The sequence below is a fragment of the Toxotes jaculatrix genome, chromosome 8 (genome assembly GCF_017976425.1).
Source record: "Toxotes jaculatrix isolate fToxJac2 chromosome 8, fToxJac2.pri, whole genome shotgun sequence".
Taxonomy (NCBI): domain Eukaryota; kingdom Metazoa; phylum Chordata; class Actinopteri; family Toxotidae; genus Toxotes; species Toxotes jaculatrix.
Window position 1 is genome coordinate 15,574,174 of NC_054401.1, and position 19,726 is coordinate 15,593,899.

The 19,726-nt window shown below is 39.0% G+C and overlaps 1 protein-coding gene across 2 annotated transcripts in view; it reads left to right on the forward strand.

The window, feature by feature from the left end:
- Window positions 1–19,726, forward strand: part of deptor (DEP domain containing MTOR-interacting protein) — a 45,340-nt gene that overhangs the window by 13,410 nt on the left and 12,204 nt on the right. The window contains exons 6-10 of one of the 2 annotated variants that reach the window (XR_005894501.1): window positions 3,164–3,346; window positions 4,503–4,640; window positions 6,783–6,853; window positions 7,286–7,390; window positions 12,163–14,084. Coding sequence is in view for 1 of the 2 variants with exons in the window: in XM_041045336.1 (XP_040901270.1) it covers window positions 3,164–3,346; window positions 4,503–4,640; window positions 6,783–6,853; window positions 7,286–7,390; window positions 12,163–12,285 (620 nt within the window). In the remaining variant the exon portion in view is untranslated. Of the gene's footprint in view, window positions 1–3,163; window positions 3,347–4,502; window positions 4,641–6,782; window positions 6,854–7,285; window positions 7,391–12,162; window positions 14,772–19,726 lie in introns of those variants that run through there. The other variant, XM_041045336.1, reaches the window with a different exon arrangement.

Sequence of the window (19,726 nt, forward strand, 5' to 3'; positions counted from 1 at the left end):
ACTCCTCTTGTCCTCACACCTAAAAGCAGATGGGAAACTGGAAACTTTGTAAGTGCAGCACCCATTCTCGTCCATTCCTAAAACCGATTACAGCTCACCTTTGGGCTTCCAGTCATTCTGAACTGACCCTCATTATACCTCACACTGCTTGAGACCAGTCTTGATTCCCTGTGTCTCTTATGCCTGACCTGACCTGGCTCAGGGCTATGTCCTAGAGAGAGTAGAGTTACAAAATATCTAGTAATAAACGTGAGGAAAATGTGACCTGAATGCCTGAGGCTTCAAGCGGTCAATGAGTTCAACAAGGCCAATAACCAGGTCGTCATTCTCTAATGCTCTGGGCACATGACAGTTTGACGTTTTGTTTAAAATTGGACCTGGATCCTGAATGAGTTTTTGTTGGGTCACCACATGACATGAAATTCGATTCGATGCTGATGTCTGTCCCTCACACCCGTGTCTGATTAAATTAGACTGTGTATGACTTATAACCTAAATCACATGGCCTTAGTGCTGGAGTTTTTTTTTTTCCATTCATACACATAATGCAGATTTCACCATATGATAGATGATAGTTGTGCATGCCAAACATTTGTTCAGTCTTTCAAAAAACACACTAGAATAAATCATAAGATGGGCCATTGAACATGTACAGTATAGCCTTGAACACAGCTGGGTTCTGTCATTTTGAACCACTCCGCTGTGGATTACGTACTGTATATGGCCATAAAGGAACAATACATCATAAAAAATACCACTGCTGGACATGATGGTTGCCAGAATTTTTTTTTAAATAGTTTTTAACAGAGAGGAAATTATTCCCCATAGAAGAAAGTGAATAAAGAAAGATAAAGAGACAATTTATCATGTGATGAAGAGCAGAGTGAAAGTGATTTCTGCTCTCAGTCCCTTTCTTTGCTCCTGCTTCTCTTCCTCTGCCTGATCGCCCCCCCTGTCACACAGTAGGCCCATCTGCTCTCTCTCACTTCCTCTCTAAAGAGCTGTAACAGAGCTGAGCATCTCCAGGGTACGAGGAATGTGGTGTTCTTCAACACACACAAACACACACACACTGCAGCACTGTGTGTTGTCACTTTGCTTAGTTAATGTAATACAGAGCCTAATCTGCTTCTCGCTGGCCTCACAGAGACTTCATAGTGTCATCCTCCCTGTGGAAGTTACTTCACCAGTTAAATGGATAATGTATGGGCTTTTCACTTTACATATTTCTATACACTGTAGCATATACTGTAGCATTTTGCTACAGTTGGGTAGATAATTAAAAATGATTAAGTGTGATAAATGTGTTTACAGGCCCTCAGTTCTTATTAGAAACACATTATAAAGAGAACAGAGAATGAGGTAACTAGCTAGTCTGCATTCCTGCTCTGCTCTGCTCTGCTGGGCAGCAGTCACACATTCATAAATGTAATGTATAGGGGACAAGTCTGGATGGATCCACATTGTGTTCAGTCAGTATGCTTACTGTGGGACAGCATGGCAGTTGTTTTTCTGCATTATACAGAAAATCCCACACAAAGAGACAGCTTTAAAAACATCTTCTATGTTGCAGATAATGTACATAAGCAAATTAAGAAAATAAATCAGGTAAGCGGTCAGAGTAAGGTTGCTGTATAACTGTGCCCAAGGCATTAGGCCAAATGCAGGCTGGGTAAGGCTTTATAAATCTTTAAACTGAGACCTCTTGTGCTGTAAGACCTTCCTAACTGAACAAGAGAAACCACATTTCAGTTTCAGTACAGTAGTTTAGTCTGTTTATTAGTGTAAATCATGGTAAACATGTTTTTTATCACTCATAATAAAAAGGACTTTGTGAGGTTGACAATAGCTTTAACATGTGAACTGACCACAAGTCCAGTGTGTTTCTTATTATGCTGTAGGCTGTTAACTTCAACCATAGTGGAAGAATATTTTAATGCATTACACCAACACAATACATAACTTTAAAGGAGATATGTGGAGGAAATATGTATTTCTACTATGTTTAAAGTCAGACTGTGCAGCTTTTGAAAGAAAAATCTCATTCCTCCTCTTGAAAATGAAAAGTTGAAGTCATAAGCTGTAAAACGTTTGCTTAGCTCTATACACTCAGGGGGTTTTGATGCTGCAGCCCTCTTGGTCTGGTATGACTAGGAGCTAATGGTGGCTAACACCAGCTAATGACTTTCAGCTCACTTTAAGTGAGGTAAAAAAACAAAGAGACCCTGTGTAACTGTAGCTGAACAGATAATGCTAAAGGTAAAACATAACGTAACAGTAGTACAAGAAGAGAAAAATAATAGAAAAATCTCTGGACCTAAAGGTTGGTAACATTCGCTACTATTAACTACTGTTTTTATACATACAGGTCAAGCTTTACAAATTTATTTATTCTTACTAGTGCAACATAGTCTAACGACAGACATCACGGGCAGCAGGAAATTATGGTATTTTTTAAAAAATAATTTCACTGAATCTTCAGAATTAGAGTCAGGGCTGTGATTGGTGTTTAGATCTGCAAATCCTGGTGAGGGAGTTTGGATGTGAAGGAACTGGAACTGGTGCTGTAGAGGCCAAACTGAGGTCAAGAAATGCTAATGAGCAATACACTATACAAGACGGGTTGTTTTATTTTGGAGGGAAGTGTGTTGATTTAAATTTGATTAGTTCCTCTGTATGAATGGGCCTAATGAGTCATGTAGAAATTATATTACAGCTCAGTCTCTCATGAAAATGATTCAGTTTAAATACAGCTTAAAGGAAATGTAGTCTCACTGATTAAATTTACACAACCAGACAGGGAACTGGGTTTCTAGTGAATGTAACTGGTTGGTTGATTGGCTTGCTTGTATTTTGTTTGTGAATTATGATGATAAGGGTAGTGATTTAAAAAAAAAAAATAATTTCATTCATCATTTTGGACATGGACATAAATCATCAGCAAAGTAGTTACCACAAGTGTCGGAAATGTCAATCCATTTTCTCATGCTATTCATCTCTCTAGCTTTTTTCATACTTAAGATGTATCGAGAAGAGATGGACAAGCCAAGATTTTTTTAGATTAGTGAATATCCATCATTTCATATGGTGAAGTTTTACTTAACTTTTCTTTGGCTTAACAAAACTTATTTATCTTCTTCATGTTCATTTTCTTTGTCACTAGTCACCAACAAGCATCACTTCGTCGACGGGCCCCTCCTCTACCAGTTCAGGATGAATTTCCGGCGACGACGGCGATTAATCGAACTTCTTCACGAGCGTGGCCGCAGCATCCCGGAGAGCCATGACAGCCCCTTCTGTCTCCGCAAGCAGAACTCAGATGGAGGCAACACCAGTTTCCTCTCAGGTAAATACTCTACCACACACTGTGCATTCAAAGTAACTGGATTCACATAGCATGTTGTACTGTACCAAGCAGCATTAAGAGTCAGTTTAATATCTTTGTGTTTTAGACTGTTGGACAGATAAAAGTTGTGATGGGTATTTTTCCATTTTTTTTGATATTTCAATGAAAACTTTCACTGTGGTGCTACTGTATGTTCATCTCTTCATTGAACTCGTTTTTTTTTCCTGTTCTCATTATGCAATTTAAATACGTGGTTATTGGATTCTGTGTTCTAGGCAAAACCACAGTGACATATTGACCTCTTTTCCTTATCTCCTATGGACACACATACATACACACACACGATAACTGGTGTCCTTGGTGGTATCTGCTGTATGAAGTTCATAGACTAGAGTTAATTGTGTTGGGAGGCAGAAGAACATGGTGAACATGGCTTGGATTTGCTGGTCAATCACAGGGTCCATTTGACTTGGCCTCTGAAAATTAAGTCGTAAAGTTTTGAGAGTTTTGCAACCTCAGCTCAGCTTGGGATTTTATTTTGATTTATTTAGCTTCGATCATACTTCTGCACCCCATAAATGTGTCATTGTGTCACTCTGTTGAAGTAAATATTTCCCAGTTTTTCTCTTTTAAATGTCATAAATTCCACTCACAATTTCCATTAAAGTAATTACCTAATTGTAAAATGGTTGGACAGGGGCTGCTATTTAGACCCTCCTCTGTAATCTAAAGAAGAAAGATCATCTCTAAAATGCACAACGCAAAATCCAGTTCTCCACCTTCAGCACACTTTGGTTATAGATGGACCTGGTTTAGAGTTTCATAACCAAGCAATTGTTTTTCTGAATATACTACTGCTGCTGGAGACATGGATGTTTCTCTTAACATTACATATTAAAAGTGGCTTCTGTGGGAAACTAACACCACTCACAAAAGTGGCACTATGTGCTAGTTTATTCTAACTGAACACAAAAGCATTACAAGACTGTGTAATACTTTTTGTGATGGTCTGTACATTGACCTGCAGGTATAGAGGCTAAGTTAATAAACATTCAGATTAATTGTAGTCTATATACAGCTTTCTCCTCTCTAGTTCTTTCTATCTCCACTGTTTGTGTTTTAGTTCAACATTGCTCTCTGTCCCTTTCTGCCTCAGTGAGTCCCACTAAAGAGATAAAGGTGGTGGTCGGAGTTCGCCGGAGCAGCATGAGCAGCAGCTGTGGCAGCAGCGGTTATTACAGCAGCAGTCCGACACTCAGCAGCAGTCCACCTGTCCTCTGCAACCCCAAATCTGGTACAATGACATGGACATGTACACACACATAGAGTCTAGCTTATAAAGAGCCTAGAAGTATGTGGATAAGTGGAAATAGAAGTGGAGGTGAAGAGGTAGATGTTTTATGTGCATACTGACAGATTAATGGCTCCTGGGGGAAGCCTACTGATGTTAATGTACTGATTATACCTCAGATGTGTTCTCGTAGGACACTAATTCCTAATTTGACTTTGTGTAGTAAATTTTTGAACATCACTGTTAACAGTCATTAAAGATTTCAACCTTAACACCAATTTCCCGTAAGTGTAGAAGGCTCTCAACAGGCCATACCAAAAATGACTTAACCTGCCTCCTGCCAGTCATTGAATCACAAACTGTAAATTGTCTTCACTTTATATAGCGAACCTTTAAAGAAATATTGAAGAGAATCTAAATAACTTTGTCAACTACAGAGGAAGACAGAACTGCTTTAACTTATGAATGAATTGACACCCTTGAGCTGTGTGTTTGTGTGCGTGTGTACGTGTGTGTTTCTGTTTTTTGTGTCTTTACTACTGTGAGAGACTTCCTTTGATGTGTCTAATCCAAGCAGAGTCCTTGACAGGAGTCTCTTTGTACCAGCAGAGCCCCCCTCAACATGGGCACTCACACACACCATACACAAAGAACAGGAAGAGGAAGGCGCACACACATGTGCACACTCAAACACTCAGGGTGTTTCCCCTCTGCCTTACATTAACCTCAGTAATTGTTTATCACATGATAGGAAGATAAGGAGTCAAAAAATAGAAAAAACATGCACAGTAGATGGTACAAAAGTTTGTTTGAATGTGGAGTTTTGTGTCTTGTGTGATTTCTGGTATGAATTCATTAAACCACAGAGATTAAAAAAACAAAAAGATGCCCAGATCAGGATTTCAGAAATAAAGAGATCCAGATCAAGAGAATAAAAGTTCTCTCTCACATTGCTTTCTCTGTCTTATTAGATTAGAATGAAGTACTACACAGGCCACAAGTGATTTGTCAAGTACACACACACACACTGTACAGCACACACAAACCACAGGCTTTATAAGAGACATGTCCTCAGCTTTGTGTAGAAGATGTAAATGCAATTATTAAAGTTATTTTAGCACTTATTTGAGATACTTTTTCAGACATTATACTAATATTTAGGTGTTATTTTCTTTCCAACATATTAAACATCTGTTGCATTGTATGTTGTGTGTACGCAGAAATATGCGTACTATCTCTCTCTGTAAATCTCAGTCATTGCACAATCACTAACAAACTGCTCTCATGCATAAGTGTGTTTTCCACAGCCCCCATTTCATCAAATATCTGTGGTGGAATCGTTACCACAACCGTTACATGCAATTTTATAGCACCAACAGTATAGTGTCATTCATTCATTCATCATAATTTTATCTGTAAGCCATAAGTGGCAGTGAAATCTCAGTCATCAAACCTCAGAGTCAACTGCTAAAGATTTAGTTAACAAATTGACCTCTGTCACTTAAAAACATTGCCTCGTTTTTCATTTCCATTACTTATGATCACAATCTAGAAAAAAAACTCACACTTTGGTCTGAAGAATTCGCAGAGCTTACACATTCTCTCACATGCACGTTCTTTAATAGAACCAGTTTATGTGTGAAGAATGCATGCACACACACACATATTGTGTGAGTATGCATTCTTCATAGACAAGGCCCCTGGTTTCTTACCAATCAAACCAACCAAACCAAACCAAACCAAACCAGCTCTTTAGTTTGGCGATTTCTTAAAAATGAAAAAATTAGTTTTATTGAAGAAAATTTTAAAAGTGACACAATTTTAAGAAGCAGAGGTCCAGTGGAATGCTTTGTAGGGTAATGTTGAAGTGAGTAATTGTTAGGGGAAGTTGGAGGAGGGGAAGGGGAGCTATACTGTTTCAGGAAGTAGCAAGCCTCCAGGCCTTATGAGCATGTGCAAATTCTACACACACATACAGAGACACATTTTAACCAACAATATCTTGTCTTTGTGTTTCTGTGTGTGTGCATGTTCGTGCCTGTTTGCAGATGTGTGTGCCGCAACCATGTGTATGTCTGCATATGTATGTGGTCATGTCTGATTGTCATGTTAACAAGTAACATTTTGTGGTGTTTTTCTCTACAGTTCTGAAGAGACAAGTGAGTCCAGAGGAGCTGCAGACACCAGGAGGACCTTTTATAAAGAAGACATTCACTGTAAGGCACATAAACACACACACACACACACACACACACACACACCCACATGCACACACATGCACAGACACAGACAGAGCTGAGCTCTAACAAAGACTACTTCAGCATGGATCCTGTCACACACTCAGTCACAAAGGAAGGGCTCTCAAGTCATGTGTATATGCAGACAGATCAGGCACACACACACACACACACACTCCCATATACATTCACACACATGCTCACCTGTTCTCTGCACTTTTTCTGTCATGAGTTTGCCACAGGGCAAACACACTCATGTATGTGATGAAAATATTCTAAGGAAAAATTGTTCACTGACTAGCTACAACCAGGTGCATGTTTTTTGCCTCAGATTAGATACTAAACATGTGCATTGAAAACAGGAACATGTCATATCATATCAGCATTTCACGTTTTCTTTTTATTCCTCAGATTGTAGGCGATGCTGTGGGTTGGGGCTTTGTGGTGCGAGGCAGCAAACCCTGTCACATCCAGGCTGTGGACCCTGGCGGACCTGCAGCTGCTGCTGGCATGAAGGTAAGACCAGTAGAGATGTAAGTCAGTGGGCTTCCTCCGTCTGCACATCCATGGGGTAAAGGGACAAACGAAAGAAAGGAGGGTAAATGTCATCGCTTGTAGCATGAATGGACAGAAATAGCTTCACACGGGATAAAGGTAGAGAGGTAAAGATAAAGATAAAGATAAAGATAAAAATCCCAGTTCTTGGTTGTCTGTTAGATGTGTGCAAAAAAATAGTAAACGGGAAAAATTTCACTTTCAGTTCACTGTAGGAGATGTTTTTTCATGTGTGTTGTGATTCACTTGCCTGGTAGATGAATCATGTTCTTTCAACCTGCCGTCTTCTTTAACTGATAATTATCTACGTTTCAAAAACATGTTCAGATGAAACTTATGATAAATTGTAATGGAAAGCTTAAAAATAACAAGAGGTACCTCAAATTAACATACATTTTTCCTTTAAATATATAATGTTATTTTGAAGTGCAGACTGTGAGAGAAGTGTTAGACAAGTATAAAAGAGATAAAAAGAATCAAGAGATAAAGAAGAGTGTAAGGATGCTTTCTGTAACTTCAGCCTGCATTTGGAGGGCGGTTGGGACAGGAGCGCAGAGAAACTGCAACAGCAGGAAAACTGTTGTGAGAGGAAAAAAGTCAGGAAGGAGGAAAACGGGGTAAGGGTGGTTTTGCTGCCGCAGCTGGCATGAAAGTATGTAAGGAGAGTTGCAGCAAGGAATCCTGGGAATGCAGAACATAGCAAATTTAACCACAACATGAAGAGGGAGGAGAGGGCGAGGGCTGAATGAAAGAAGCGGCAGGAGCCAGAAGGAGGAGCAGAGAAGCAAATGACTCGGAGGAGAAAATTGGAAGGGAAAACATTAAGTTATGAAGCACGTAATAAACTGTTGGCTGTGTTTTAGCTTAATTGATCAATAAACCATTGCTGATGTCCACTGGACATTTTCCTCAGGCGTTGAAAATAACTTTCATTATCATCTGTGAAGTGTCTAAAATGTCAGTCTTTAAATTTTTAATGGAAAAGCAAAGGTGACAACTCTTCAACATGAAACTCTGAATCTACAAGGTTTCTTTTTAAATATATATAAGTAAAGGAAAGGGTGTTAACTCCGAGTGAAGTAAGAGAGAAGACATGACATGAGCTGAGGAGCGATGAGTGTGGAGGATGTGGAAGGAGGCCGATGCAGAGAAGCTTAAGTATTAGCACTGAAAGAGGAAACTGTCAGAATTAGTATCACTTCTGCTCCGGTTACTGTCAACCATTTTCTCTTTTTTCTTTTTTTTTTTTTTTTATTTACTGTGGAAATACATTCCATGGTTCACAGTGGGTTATAAAAGTGTCCAGTGTGTGTTTATGCAGTTAGCTCGATTGACTTGAACTGATTGTGTGACCTACATGCTTACTATGAGGATCTTATGCAACAGTTTTACACCATGTCTTGTCATTTTAACTCTAATAGGTTTTGTTTTTTAGATTAAGAGGTAACATTATCTTTCACTGTATGTGGTGACTAAAGTTCATAACCATGAAGCCGACCAAAAAAACAAAAAAAAACAAGGCAAAACCGGAATATTAGGTCAGAGATTTTCAGATTCCACCTCACCTGAGTAGTTTTATTGATGTGTAATTAAGCAGTAACATAATCCAGCAGAGGGAATGCCGTGTTGTAAAGTGCTGGCAGCACAGTCAGGGCAAAAGGCCAAATGAGAAACTTACCCCTATTGAACTGAGTGCTGGTAGCATCACCGGGCTCTTCTCGATTTTCTCATCGCACTTATGCTCTCAAACACTGTTTCTCCGTCACCACACACATCAGCATTGTCCTGACCATAATGGATTCGACCACTTATGTAACTGTCTAATATATCACTCTTAGAGCCACTTCTAATGCACTTTTATAAGGCAGCAGGTAGAGCAGGATGTGCGTTTGTCTTACTTTGTGTCCATTTGTACATTCTGCTCTGTGCTGCATGTTTGCACACCATTAAGTGTGTGAACTGAACAATATGTTTCGTTACAGTATTTGGACCACATTGATATAACTATCAGGGTCTTAACTTAGAAGATTTAAAGATGAGATGATTCAGGAATTGTACTGTAATATGATCATATATCTGTCTTATATTCCGTCTTCTGTCACACAAAAAAATGAAATGGTCTGACCCTCTCATAAAGAAACAGTACCACGCTTTGGGAAACATATTCATATTAACTCGTTTGCTTTCTTGTTGAGACTCTCTGGGAGTCTTTTTCCTTATGGAGAAGTTGCCAGGCAACCAGTGTACTCCAGGAAGTTGCTGCCCCTGGCCAAGAAATTGTCCCACACAATAACTCTCTATAAAACCACAGCTTGCTTTTTTTTCCATTTCTGTACAGATTACACAAACAGAATATAGTACAGTGAGTAGCGTGGAGGTGCTGTGTGAATTACGCCTGACTAATATGCCATTCAGTTTGAGGGGATCATGATGCCATATTAAAAATATACATGTCTGCATCTTCACTGTGCCTGGTATCCTTTGTATAGAGGCAGGGTAGCTGTTTCCCCCTGCTTCCAGTCTTTATGCTAAGCAAAGCTAACCGTCTCCTGGCTGTGGCTTCATCCTGAACAGACAGACATGATGCTGGTATCAGTCTTCTTATTTCATTTCAAGTGAATGCTTTTATTTTTACATAATTTCAAACTGTTTCCTTTAATCACCAACCCAACCAGGGAACCGTCCAGTGTATGGTTCCAATTCAATCCGTTATGGTTTCTCTGGCTTTCTGATTCCTCAAGAGAACATGAATTCAAACACAGCCTCAGGTCATCCATCACGTTAGTATTTTTTGTAAAGAAAGACTAACCTCTACATTACAAACAGCTGTTATCACTGCATGTAAGTCAAATATCTCAGCATGGCCTCTTTGCATGTGATGTTTGTTCTCTCTCTGCGTTTTCTCTTTATGCCGGTTTGTGTCTCTTTCCCCTCTCTGTGTGAGAGCAATTTTAACCCTCTGAGTGCAAGGAGCCATTCAGTCCAGCTGGGCCCCAGCCAAGACTAACAACCCCAGAGCCTGAAAGGAGCGAAGCATCAGTGGGAGAGAAAGAGGGGGAGGTGTTGTGAGGGAGTTAAAGAGGTTGAAAGGAAAGGTAGAATGGAGAGAGAGAGAGAGAGAGAGAGAGAGAGAGATGAATAGAAGTAGAGAAAAAAGTGTGTGTCTAGAAGTGCATGACGACCAGCTCTTTGACTCATGTGAAGCAGTGTGATATATTCTGCAGAGGTTTAGATGTGATTACAGTGAGAGGCTGAAATTCCTCTGCAGCACAGGATTAACAGTCTGCTTTTCTTTTTTTTCCTTCCCTCTATCACTCGTAATCTCTCTTTCCACTTATTCTGGCTCTGCCTATTTTGATCACTTCTTTCCTGAAACATTTAGGAGCACCGGGAAAAAAAAACATTCAGCAGCAATTGCTGTGAAAATAACCAAAAATAGTACCCTCTATCTGCGTGTGTTTGCTATTATCTGCTTCATATGTAAAATCACTTTATGTAAGGAACAGGCAGGGGTTGAATAGTTGCTCCCTGTATGATGATTCTGGATGTGTGATATTTTATGCATCCAAGGCACATGAAACACATCTGTAAAAGTTTTTCCTCCATCGTCAACTCAGCTGTCTCCTTCTGCTTGCGTGTGTGCTGCAATAGCTTTCAAAACTACCAAACCGCAGCAGCAGCAGTAGCTGAATCGTGTTGCAGGAGCAGCAGCTATGAGGCAGCTCTGACAACAAATCTTATTTTTGTCAGAGCTGCCCGAGTTGGAGGGGTGGTTAAATAGCAATAAGGGAGGTGGTGTCAAGGTGTGACGGGGGGGAGGGGGGGGGGGGGGTGACTGGAGCGTGTTTGTTTTGTTGTACCTGATGTAGTTCTGCCACAGACACCACTTCATGTGAACATGATCAGCGTTTACTGTTGGAGCTATGACTGTGTTGCAATTTCTCTCTTGGCTCTCTGCCAAGAGAGAATTGGCAGTTTATTAGCTGCACAGTGATTGAAGATGTATGTCAATACTCCCCCAAAACGGATTCATTTGAGTTTCAAACATTAACCTGGAGGCTTGAAAAGCACTCGTAGCAGCTGTAGTTATGCTTTGCTCGCTGCTGTCTTTTTTCAGGAGAGACCTGAGAACAACAAGCATCATTAAGAAAGCCAAACAGTCACACAACCATCATAAAAGCATAAAATAACACTGTCAAATGGGGTTTAACTGCTGAAGCGATGATAGAGCAGCATGACAGTACTGAATATCTCTGTAATCAAGTGTAAGCATAAAATATGGTTCAACAATAGATTTTTTTTTTTTTTTGAAGGAATACCCCTTCAAATATTTATCTTTTCGGAATAAAACGCTAACTATGGGCTTGAAGCACAAGCAGCTTTACAGTGGACTCCAATAACGACCGAGAGCCACAATTTAATCAATAGAAGCATTTAAACATCCTGCAGCATTACTTCCATGTCGCACGGGCCTTCTCATAGCTCCAAAACAAGGCAACGATTTACTTTTCAGAGCTACCTTCAAACCTACAGGAGGTGAGTATCTGATACTAAAAAGATTTTCTGTGGAGTATCCCTTTGTTTCTTTCTCCTCTAATGTCTTTAAACACTCTTTTGATCACTTCTTCTCCTACCTCACTTTTGGATTTCATCTGCGGTGATTGACATGAAATTTAACAGTAATAAAGCCGAATCATCACGCATCACTCCCTTCTGTGTCCATCTTTCTCCAGGTGTGTCAATTTGTGGTGTCTGTGAACGGGCTGAACGTCCTCTCACACGACTACCGGACCGTCAGCAACCTGATCCTGACTGGACCCAGGACAATCGTCATGGAAGTGATGGAGGAGGCATAAGTTTGGGAAGAGCTATGAGAGAAAACCTCATAGAAGAGTAGCGTTATAATTATGTGGGGACTAGAAGGTTTAATAGCTGACCTCAAAACCACAACGATGGAGAAACGTAGACAACTTGAAATGCAACTCACACTCTCACTGTTCCTACATTGTTTGGACAAGGTGGATGACTGAGAGACAGTGTGTGTTCAAGAATGTGGGTATTCGAGTCAAGTAAATGATTCATCCTATGGATACAACACACAGGTTCTTCTAGTTTTTCTTTGAATTTAGAGGCAGATGCACTACAGAGGGAAAGTGCAAGAGCCACCACTTCTGCAGATGGTGATCCAACTGCGTCATTGTGACTCTGTCTTAACGAAGAGGCCCCAGATTCTGTATGTGAAGTAGGAAAACCTGTATTCCCTGTTTTTTGTTTGAGTTTTGATTTGCTGACCTTGTCAAAGGATGAGAGATTTTTTTATTAGAACCTGGAGATGAGCAAGTTAACTGTAACAATAAGGAGGAATATTTCATGCTGACACATTCAGTGACCTCTCCCCCAGTTTATTTTTGACCATGGTCTGAAACTCCTGATGGCTCAACACTGCCCTCTGCTGGGAAAACCAGGCAGACACAGGGAGGGAACGCATTTTTTTCTACAAGTACATCAAACCACAACTCTCTGTTTCGTTTCGGGGTGTTTAATAGTTTTTCCTTGCCTGCAAACCACAATGTTAAATAGAAAAAACAAACAATTTCTACCCTTATCATGTGAAAAACCAACTAGTAAATTAACATTTAAAGCGATGCCCAGGTAGACTGATGTGTGGCTGCTTGGAGTGTGTTAGTGTACAAAACAAAAGTGCAGTGATTAACTGCATGTGACATTAACAGGCACAGTGTATATAGAAAAATTATGAAAGACTTTACGCACAAACAAATGGAAGAAGCCCTGCTTTAAAAAAATAATGTTTACAGGATGAAGCCTCATTAATGTGCAAACTAAAACTGCTACAGCACCAAGAACATCTTGGAAACTGTATAAATAATTGTTTTTAAAAGGATGAATTTCCCTTGAACTCTTTAGTATCTTTTATTTTAGTTTTTTTTTTTTTAAGGTGATGCCTGATGTGCAGATCTTAAACTTCCATAATGAAGCAAGAAGTCATTGAAAGAGAACAAGTGTTGCATGTTATACTTACTGTTGAGATGTTCTCAGCTCTAAAAGACCTTTAGGAAATCTTATAAGAAGTGTTACATTTAAAAAAATTTTAAAAATAAGAAACTAGGTATGTTCCATACCAGTAGCAACACCAAATATGTCCCAAACTGTAATTGGAGCCATGTTATGTAAACCAGCTTTATTGGAAACTTTAATTTAGAAGTAGCACACAGTCGATTCTGTTGACCTTTTTGTTGTATCTACTGTATGTTCTTTGATGTTTGAAGAATTTTAAAGAGTAGAATGACAATATGAGCGCTCAAACCATGAAACAGCTTTTATAGTTTTAATAAACAAAAGCACTTAGGTGACTAAAGCTTTCTTTTCTGGAATAACATTTAGAATTTGAATATTTATATGTACATATACCTTGTGAATATACAATCTGACATCCCTGATTTGAAACTAATGAAAAGTCATAACCTCCTGCTTGCCCCCAAATCCTGTTCTCTGTCAGTGTCTGTATTTGATAATGTGTTAGATAATCACATGTAGAGTAATCACATGTCCATTATGATCACTGAAAGCATAAAATTGTGCAGTAAAAATCTAATCATAGCAGTGATGATAAGGTTGATAAGGGGTCGTGTTGTGTGTTGTTTTCTTAAGGCAGCATACATCAACAATACATTTCCAAATGTTAGATGATTTAATATCAAAGGGTCAGTTTCCTCAAAATACCAAAAAAAAAACCCTCACATTTGCTCCCTTACTTCTGTTGATAAGCAGCCCTGCTAATAGATGGGAAGAACGTAATTTGTGGTGATCACAGAGCTGAAAAAATTAACAGCAACCTCACTTTCCAAAGTTAGAGCACGTTCTAAATTGTTTTTCTGGAACAACAAACAAAATTTAATTTGCCTCCAATATACTGGAGTGGCCTTAAAAGAACATAGATCTGGAGTTCTGGAAAGTTCACTGGATTAAACCAGACTTGATGTTTAGATAAATGAATTTGTACATCATTAGTCTGCAACATAACATTCAAATTAACTGTATGTTTATAGATTGTGCCATTATGTCCTTAGGCACACTATGATGAAAAGATGATATTTGAAACTATATAATAGTCAAAAGAAGAGCATGGATAAGTGATGCTCATAGTGCTCTCATATGTGTCTTAGTTAACACTTGTTTACTTGTTTTAAAAAAAACAACACTGCCTGGTTCAGTGGATATGTACTTAGTTTGGTTCTGAAGTGAAATAAAAAAAAAAAAAGACACACCGTAGCAGTAAACTCAGCTTTTTCTATTCTAGGTGAACTTATATTCAGGAAGTCTTTGTTGCCAAACAGTAGAATTTAATCTGTCTCATCAAACTGCCTCCAAACGTGAATTATTCAGTGGACATGTCATTGGTGTTTCTTAGTGTAACTTAGATGTTATAAGCAGGGAAATGCATGATTCCTGTAAATCTGTGCTTATCTCACAGTAGCTCCTAATCCAAAGCACTTCTTCAGTCTGTTGACTCGTAGGAATGCATTATCTGACAAACCATTTCAGATGTAAAGCCAATTCGGGCCTTCAAAAGTCTTTATCTCCACCTGCTTTCTTCACCACTGTCCCATTTCCAGGAGAAGGACAACAAAACACAAGTTCCTCAACTCTAAACTCTATAAATAAGAAATTAGAAGGAAACTGTTGTAGAATATTTTAGATCTCCTCAGACATTGTTGATATTGTCTGTTTGACTCTGCCAGCCACTAAGACATTTTGTCTTACTTATCTCAAAACAGTCTACTCATGTTATTGGATGATACTGTTTTTATTACTGTTTGTGTAAAGCTGATGGATATTTTGTTGGTAGGGTTTGCTGCATTATATAAGGGGCCCTAGATACAGAGATTTCAATATTCTTTGATACTTTTTTTTCAGCAGGTAACATGGAAAAAATCACTTCTTACCCCAAACTGCAGACATTAGGGATTCTTTCACCAAGGGTCTTCATTAGTCTTCTGTAGAGATGTCATAAGACTTTAACAGTTAATATCTACACTCAGCATGGGTTCGGGTTTTTCTCAGTTGTTCTTTAATTAAAAACTCACCCACCTGCAGTTTTCAACTAAGTATTTGCTCTTTTTACCATGTCTGGAAAGTGATCTGGTTAAACGGTCTTTATAAAGGAGAAGCAAAGTGTTGCGTGTTTATGTGTTTATCAGTTTGTTAAGGGGGACAGAGAGCAGTTATGGCCTCAGAAGGGTTTTGAGAAACAGAATTATGCAGAAGTGAGGCAGAAGTGACAAATGTTCCCCTTCACACTGCCTGGAAATGCGTCACGTGTAGTTTTGTATGGTCATAGTTGGCTGAAAACGGGTTCACTGACTGTTCAACAATAAGCCTGAAAGCATTTGCCTTAAGACGTTGTTTTTTGCTGCTAATCACAGTTGGTGGTCATCTACTCTCCTGTTCTGTTCCCAGTTCTTTTATCTCAGACTTTGTGTATTAAAAGTGCTCATTTTACCAGGTGATCATGCTTCAGTTCTATCGACAATCAGTGTTTTTACAGACACCATCTTTAAATAGCACAACAGTGGTTTCAAAAGCAATGGTCTGACAGAATGTATTTCACCGCCATCGTCTACATTGTCGGTTTTATACTTAAACATAAATGACTCATTTAATTAAAGGGATTTTTTGCTTTATGTTCACCTCGTGTGGCCTGAGCGACGGCCCAAACATTTTCAGCAGGTACAGCTGGGTGTTTATTTCTTCTTTTTTTCTGCTATCAGAGATTGAATGTTGGGTTTGAAGACAATATTAAGCTCACAGTACCACAGTCTGTTTTTGACAAACCAGGTGAAGCTCATTCTGATGTTCTAATGTATTAAACAGTTAATTAAGCATTTAATAAACAAACTGGTCTGATTCTACTCTGCATTTGTGGTTTCATCTTCAAGTCTGTTCAGCATCTTAGACTCACATTTAGTGACGCTGTGCACTGTGCATGTTTTAACATCACACAAAAGCTGGCATTTTATATAAATAGAAATAATAGTTATTAGATTAGTTAATAGAAAGTGCAGACTTGAAAAAATTTAACCTTTCTTAGGTAATTTAGATTGGGACTGCATTACTGTGATTTTTGTAGTGTGTAGTCGAAATACCGTGGTTCTTTTGGCCTAAGGCAGTATGATGGAAATATCCAGTAAATGGGAAATCTGAGTGCAGATGAGGCTATATGTTAAACATATAGCCTCATCTGTGAACACACTGCCTGACTTTCCTTCCTTTTTAGGTGGGCAGCAATACATGTGACACCTCCTCTCTGCTTTTCTTAAATGCACTACCACAAAACTGCCAAGAGGGGGTAGTGTTATACTACTCCATGCCGTCTGCAAAATGTCTTGTCCTGACTTCGTTCCATTTCTCAGTCATATTTTTGGACAATTTTATGGATTTCATTAAGGGACAGTATAGATTATGTAGAAGAAATTGTACGGCTGTGTTTTGTTAGAACTCTAGATGTGAATATAGTCAACAGGATTGAAAAATATTTATAAAGCTAACATTATTGTTGTTACTTTCTGGTCATCCCTGTTTTGTTTTTTTTTCCAAACCTGCTTTTGTTTCATTATTTCTTGTGTTGATGACATTTCTGTCATCAACTGTATAGCTCAGTGATCTTCTGCACCGTCTGACCCCTCTGCAGATTTACTCTGGACTATTGACATGGACTGGACTAATCTCACACACACTTCCAAGTCATTCAGTTATGGGAAATCTGAGCATCAGGCTGTATAAAGAAAAATGAGACCATCACTACCTTTCATCCTCTTATCTGTCCACTTATTCATCTGTCTTTGCATTCACACGTCTGGTGATTGGCTCCACAACTAACCTTCACATTGCCTCTGTTCATTCAACTGTCCACCGAGTCCTCTGTGTGTGTTACATTAGAAGGAAATTAGAAGCCGTCACACACACAGAAACTCGAGAGCGACAGCCTGCTTGACATTTTTGCCTGAGGGAAAGATCAAAAAGAAAGAGATTCAGTAAAACATTTAAGCCTCCAGTGATTCAACCAATAAAAATGTGTTTCTCTAACTGAATAAGAACTAACAATACTTTGACATACAACTTGCACTGATTGTAGAATTTTCCTTGTTTTAAATTTAATTATACAAAGTTGTCTTTGTTAGAACAAATATGTCCCAAATAGCAATGATGTTGTTTGGAGGAGTTGTGAGCATTTTTTATTAGCGTATTGTGTTCTATTCATGGGCCCTCAGAGAGTAATGTCTTGATACATCGAGCTGCAGCTCGGTGCAGTCAAAATCGCAGTCACACTGCCAAAGTTAGGAGTCCAATTCCAACTGGGGCCAACACACTAAAAATGTACACACTCTGAGAAGCCAGGGATGAAAGCTTTCACCAAGTGGCATATATTATGAGATCATATTAAGGTTTAAAAAGCCCAGTTGGTCCAATTAAAGCAACACCAATGCAGGCAGCACAAGCCAAGATCAAGTAATTAATACACGTAAAAAATCTCTCTCATGACAGTGACAGCAGCCAAAATAAGGAAGTTGTGGAGAAATATTAGGTACGTTGAAAGTAGTTAGGTTGTGCTGTGGTTTCACTCACAGTTTTAGACAAGGATGAGGAAAACACGTTTCACTCATTTTTATCCTCGCTCTGCTCTTCATTTCACTGTTTCTTTGATTGTAATTGAATGGGATAGAAATTCATTCAGAGCCAAACTGGATTTAAACAAGCAAATGCCATCCCACAGATGGGACATAGTACACACATTTTGTGCCTATTTTATAGGTGTGAACAGTACTTTGTTTCTATACTTTGTTCATTAATATGCCCTCGTTTCAAATGGGTCTACAATTGCATGTAGAATACTTAAAGGTTATTACTCTCTGAGAATCAAAACTCTGCTGGAAAAATAATCTTCTCTCAAAATTAACCATATTTGTCTTAACGCTGGGTTGTGTTAAAGATATAGTTTCAGGCTATTATATAATTATATTTTTATATCCTTTTTTAGTATGTCATACTTTATATCATGACAGAGCAAATAATGTAATACCAGAAAAATGAAACTATGAACTGGAACACAATATTCTTTTGAGTTTAATTAGCTTTTTGACACAGAGCGCCAATAAGCGTGACTACTGCCTTGATTAAATAAAGGTTATCAGTGTTATCACATGTGGGAAATAAGGAGTCTTTTTGAATATTACCCAGAAAAGAAAAGAAAAGAAAAGACTTACATAGATGAAGAAAAGGAATGTTTCAGTGCTTACTCAGGTTGATGGACTGAATGCCTCTGGGGCATGATTACTGTGTTTTCAAGTGAATTGTCTCCTGTCCTCCACTTCCCTCCCCACAGGCGAGGCGCTCAGGACAAGTCACAGCAAGCTCAAATGTTAGCCACCTGCCAAATGCTTCTTGGACTGTGGCTGCCAGCTCTGTGAATTTGGCTAGTTAATCTGGCAGGAAGTCACCTTTGTTCAATGAACAATTCCTTTTCAAAACTTATTTTACCAACTAAATGGTGGAAGAGGAAGAATGAAAGCATTTGATACAGTGTGGGTGATGGAAAGGCTGTTTTTCAGGATGTGATTACGATGCAAGTCATGACCAAGGGAATTCTAATTTCCTTTTACTTTTGCTTCATTTGATATGCAGTGACTTCACCCGTGCATGTACTGCGTCCTTGCTTTTATCCATATTGCTTGTTGGAGCATGGTATCACGGTGTAGATTAATGGACAACGTAGGACAGGAAATGGCTGTACTTAGACACAGGGGTGATTACATCCGAATGCTAACATCAGCTGCTGATGTTTAGCAGGTATCGTGTTTGCCTTCTTCACCATCTTAGTTTGTTGCTGAGGATGATGGGAATGCCCTTAGTTTTGTAGGAGTTTGATCATAAACCAAAGCATTGGATAAATTAAAAAGTTGACCTGATGATGGCGTTAGATGAAAGGTTAAGAGATTATCCAACTTATTGCAGTTCATCCTGAGTGCGTGTAGACTGTAGACTGCTCTAGTGAACATACAGTGCATGTCAAAGATACCTTTGATCATAGGTACTTAAGCAGCTGCCTGTGGCCTTGAATGAGTTTTAAATAAATAACGGTGTTTTCTTGAATAAATCACCTCCATCCGTGTGTCCCACCTTGAAAAGCTGCATAATGTGCCATGACCTTAAGAGCTGTCAGGTTACCAGCACTCTGGGAACGGCAAGCCTGGGACCAGGTGACAAGCCGGCTAATAACTG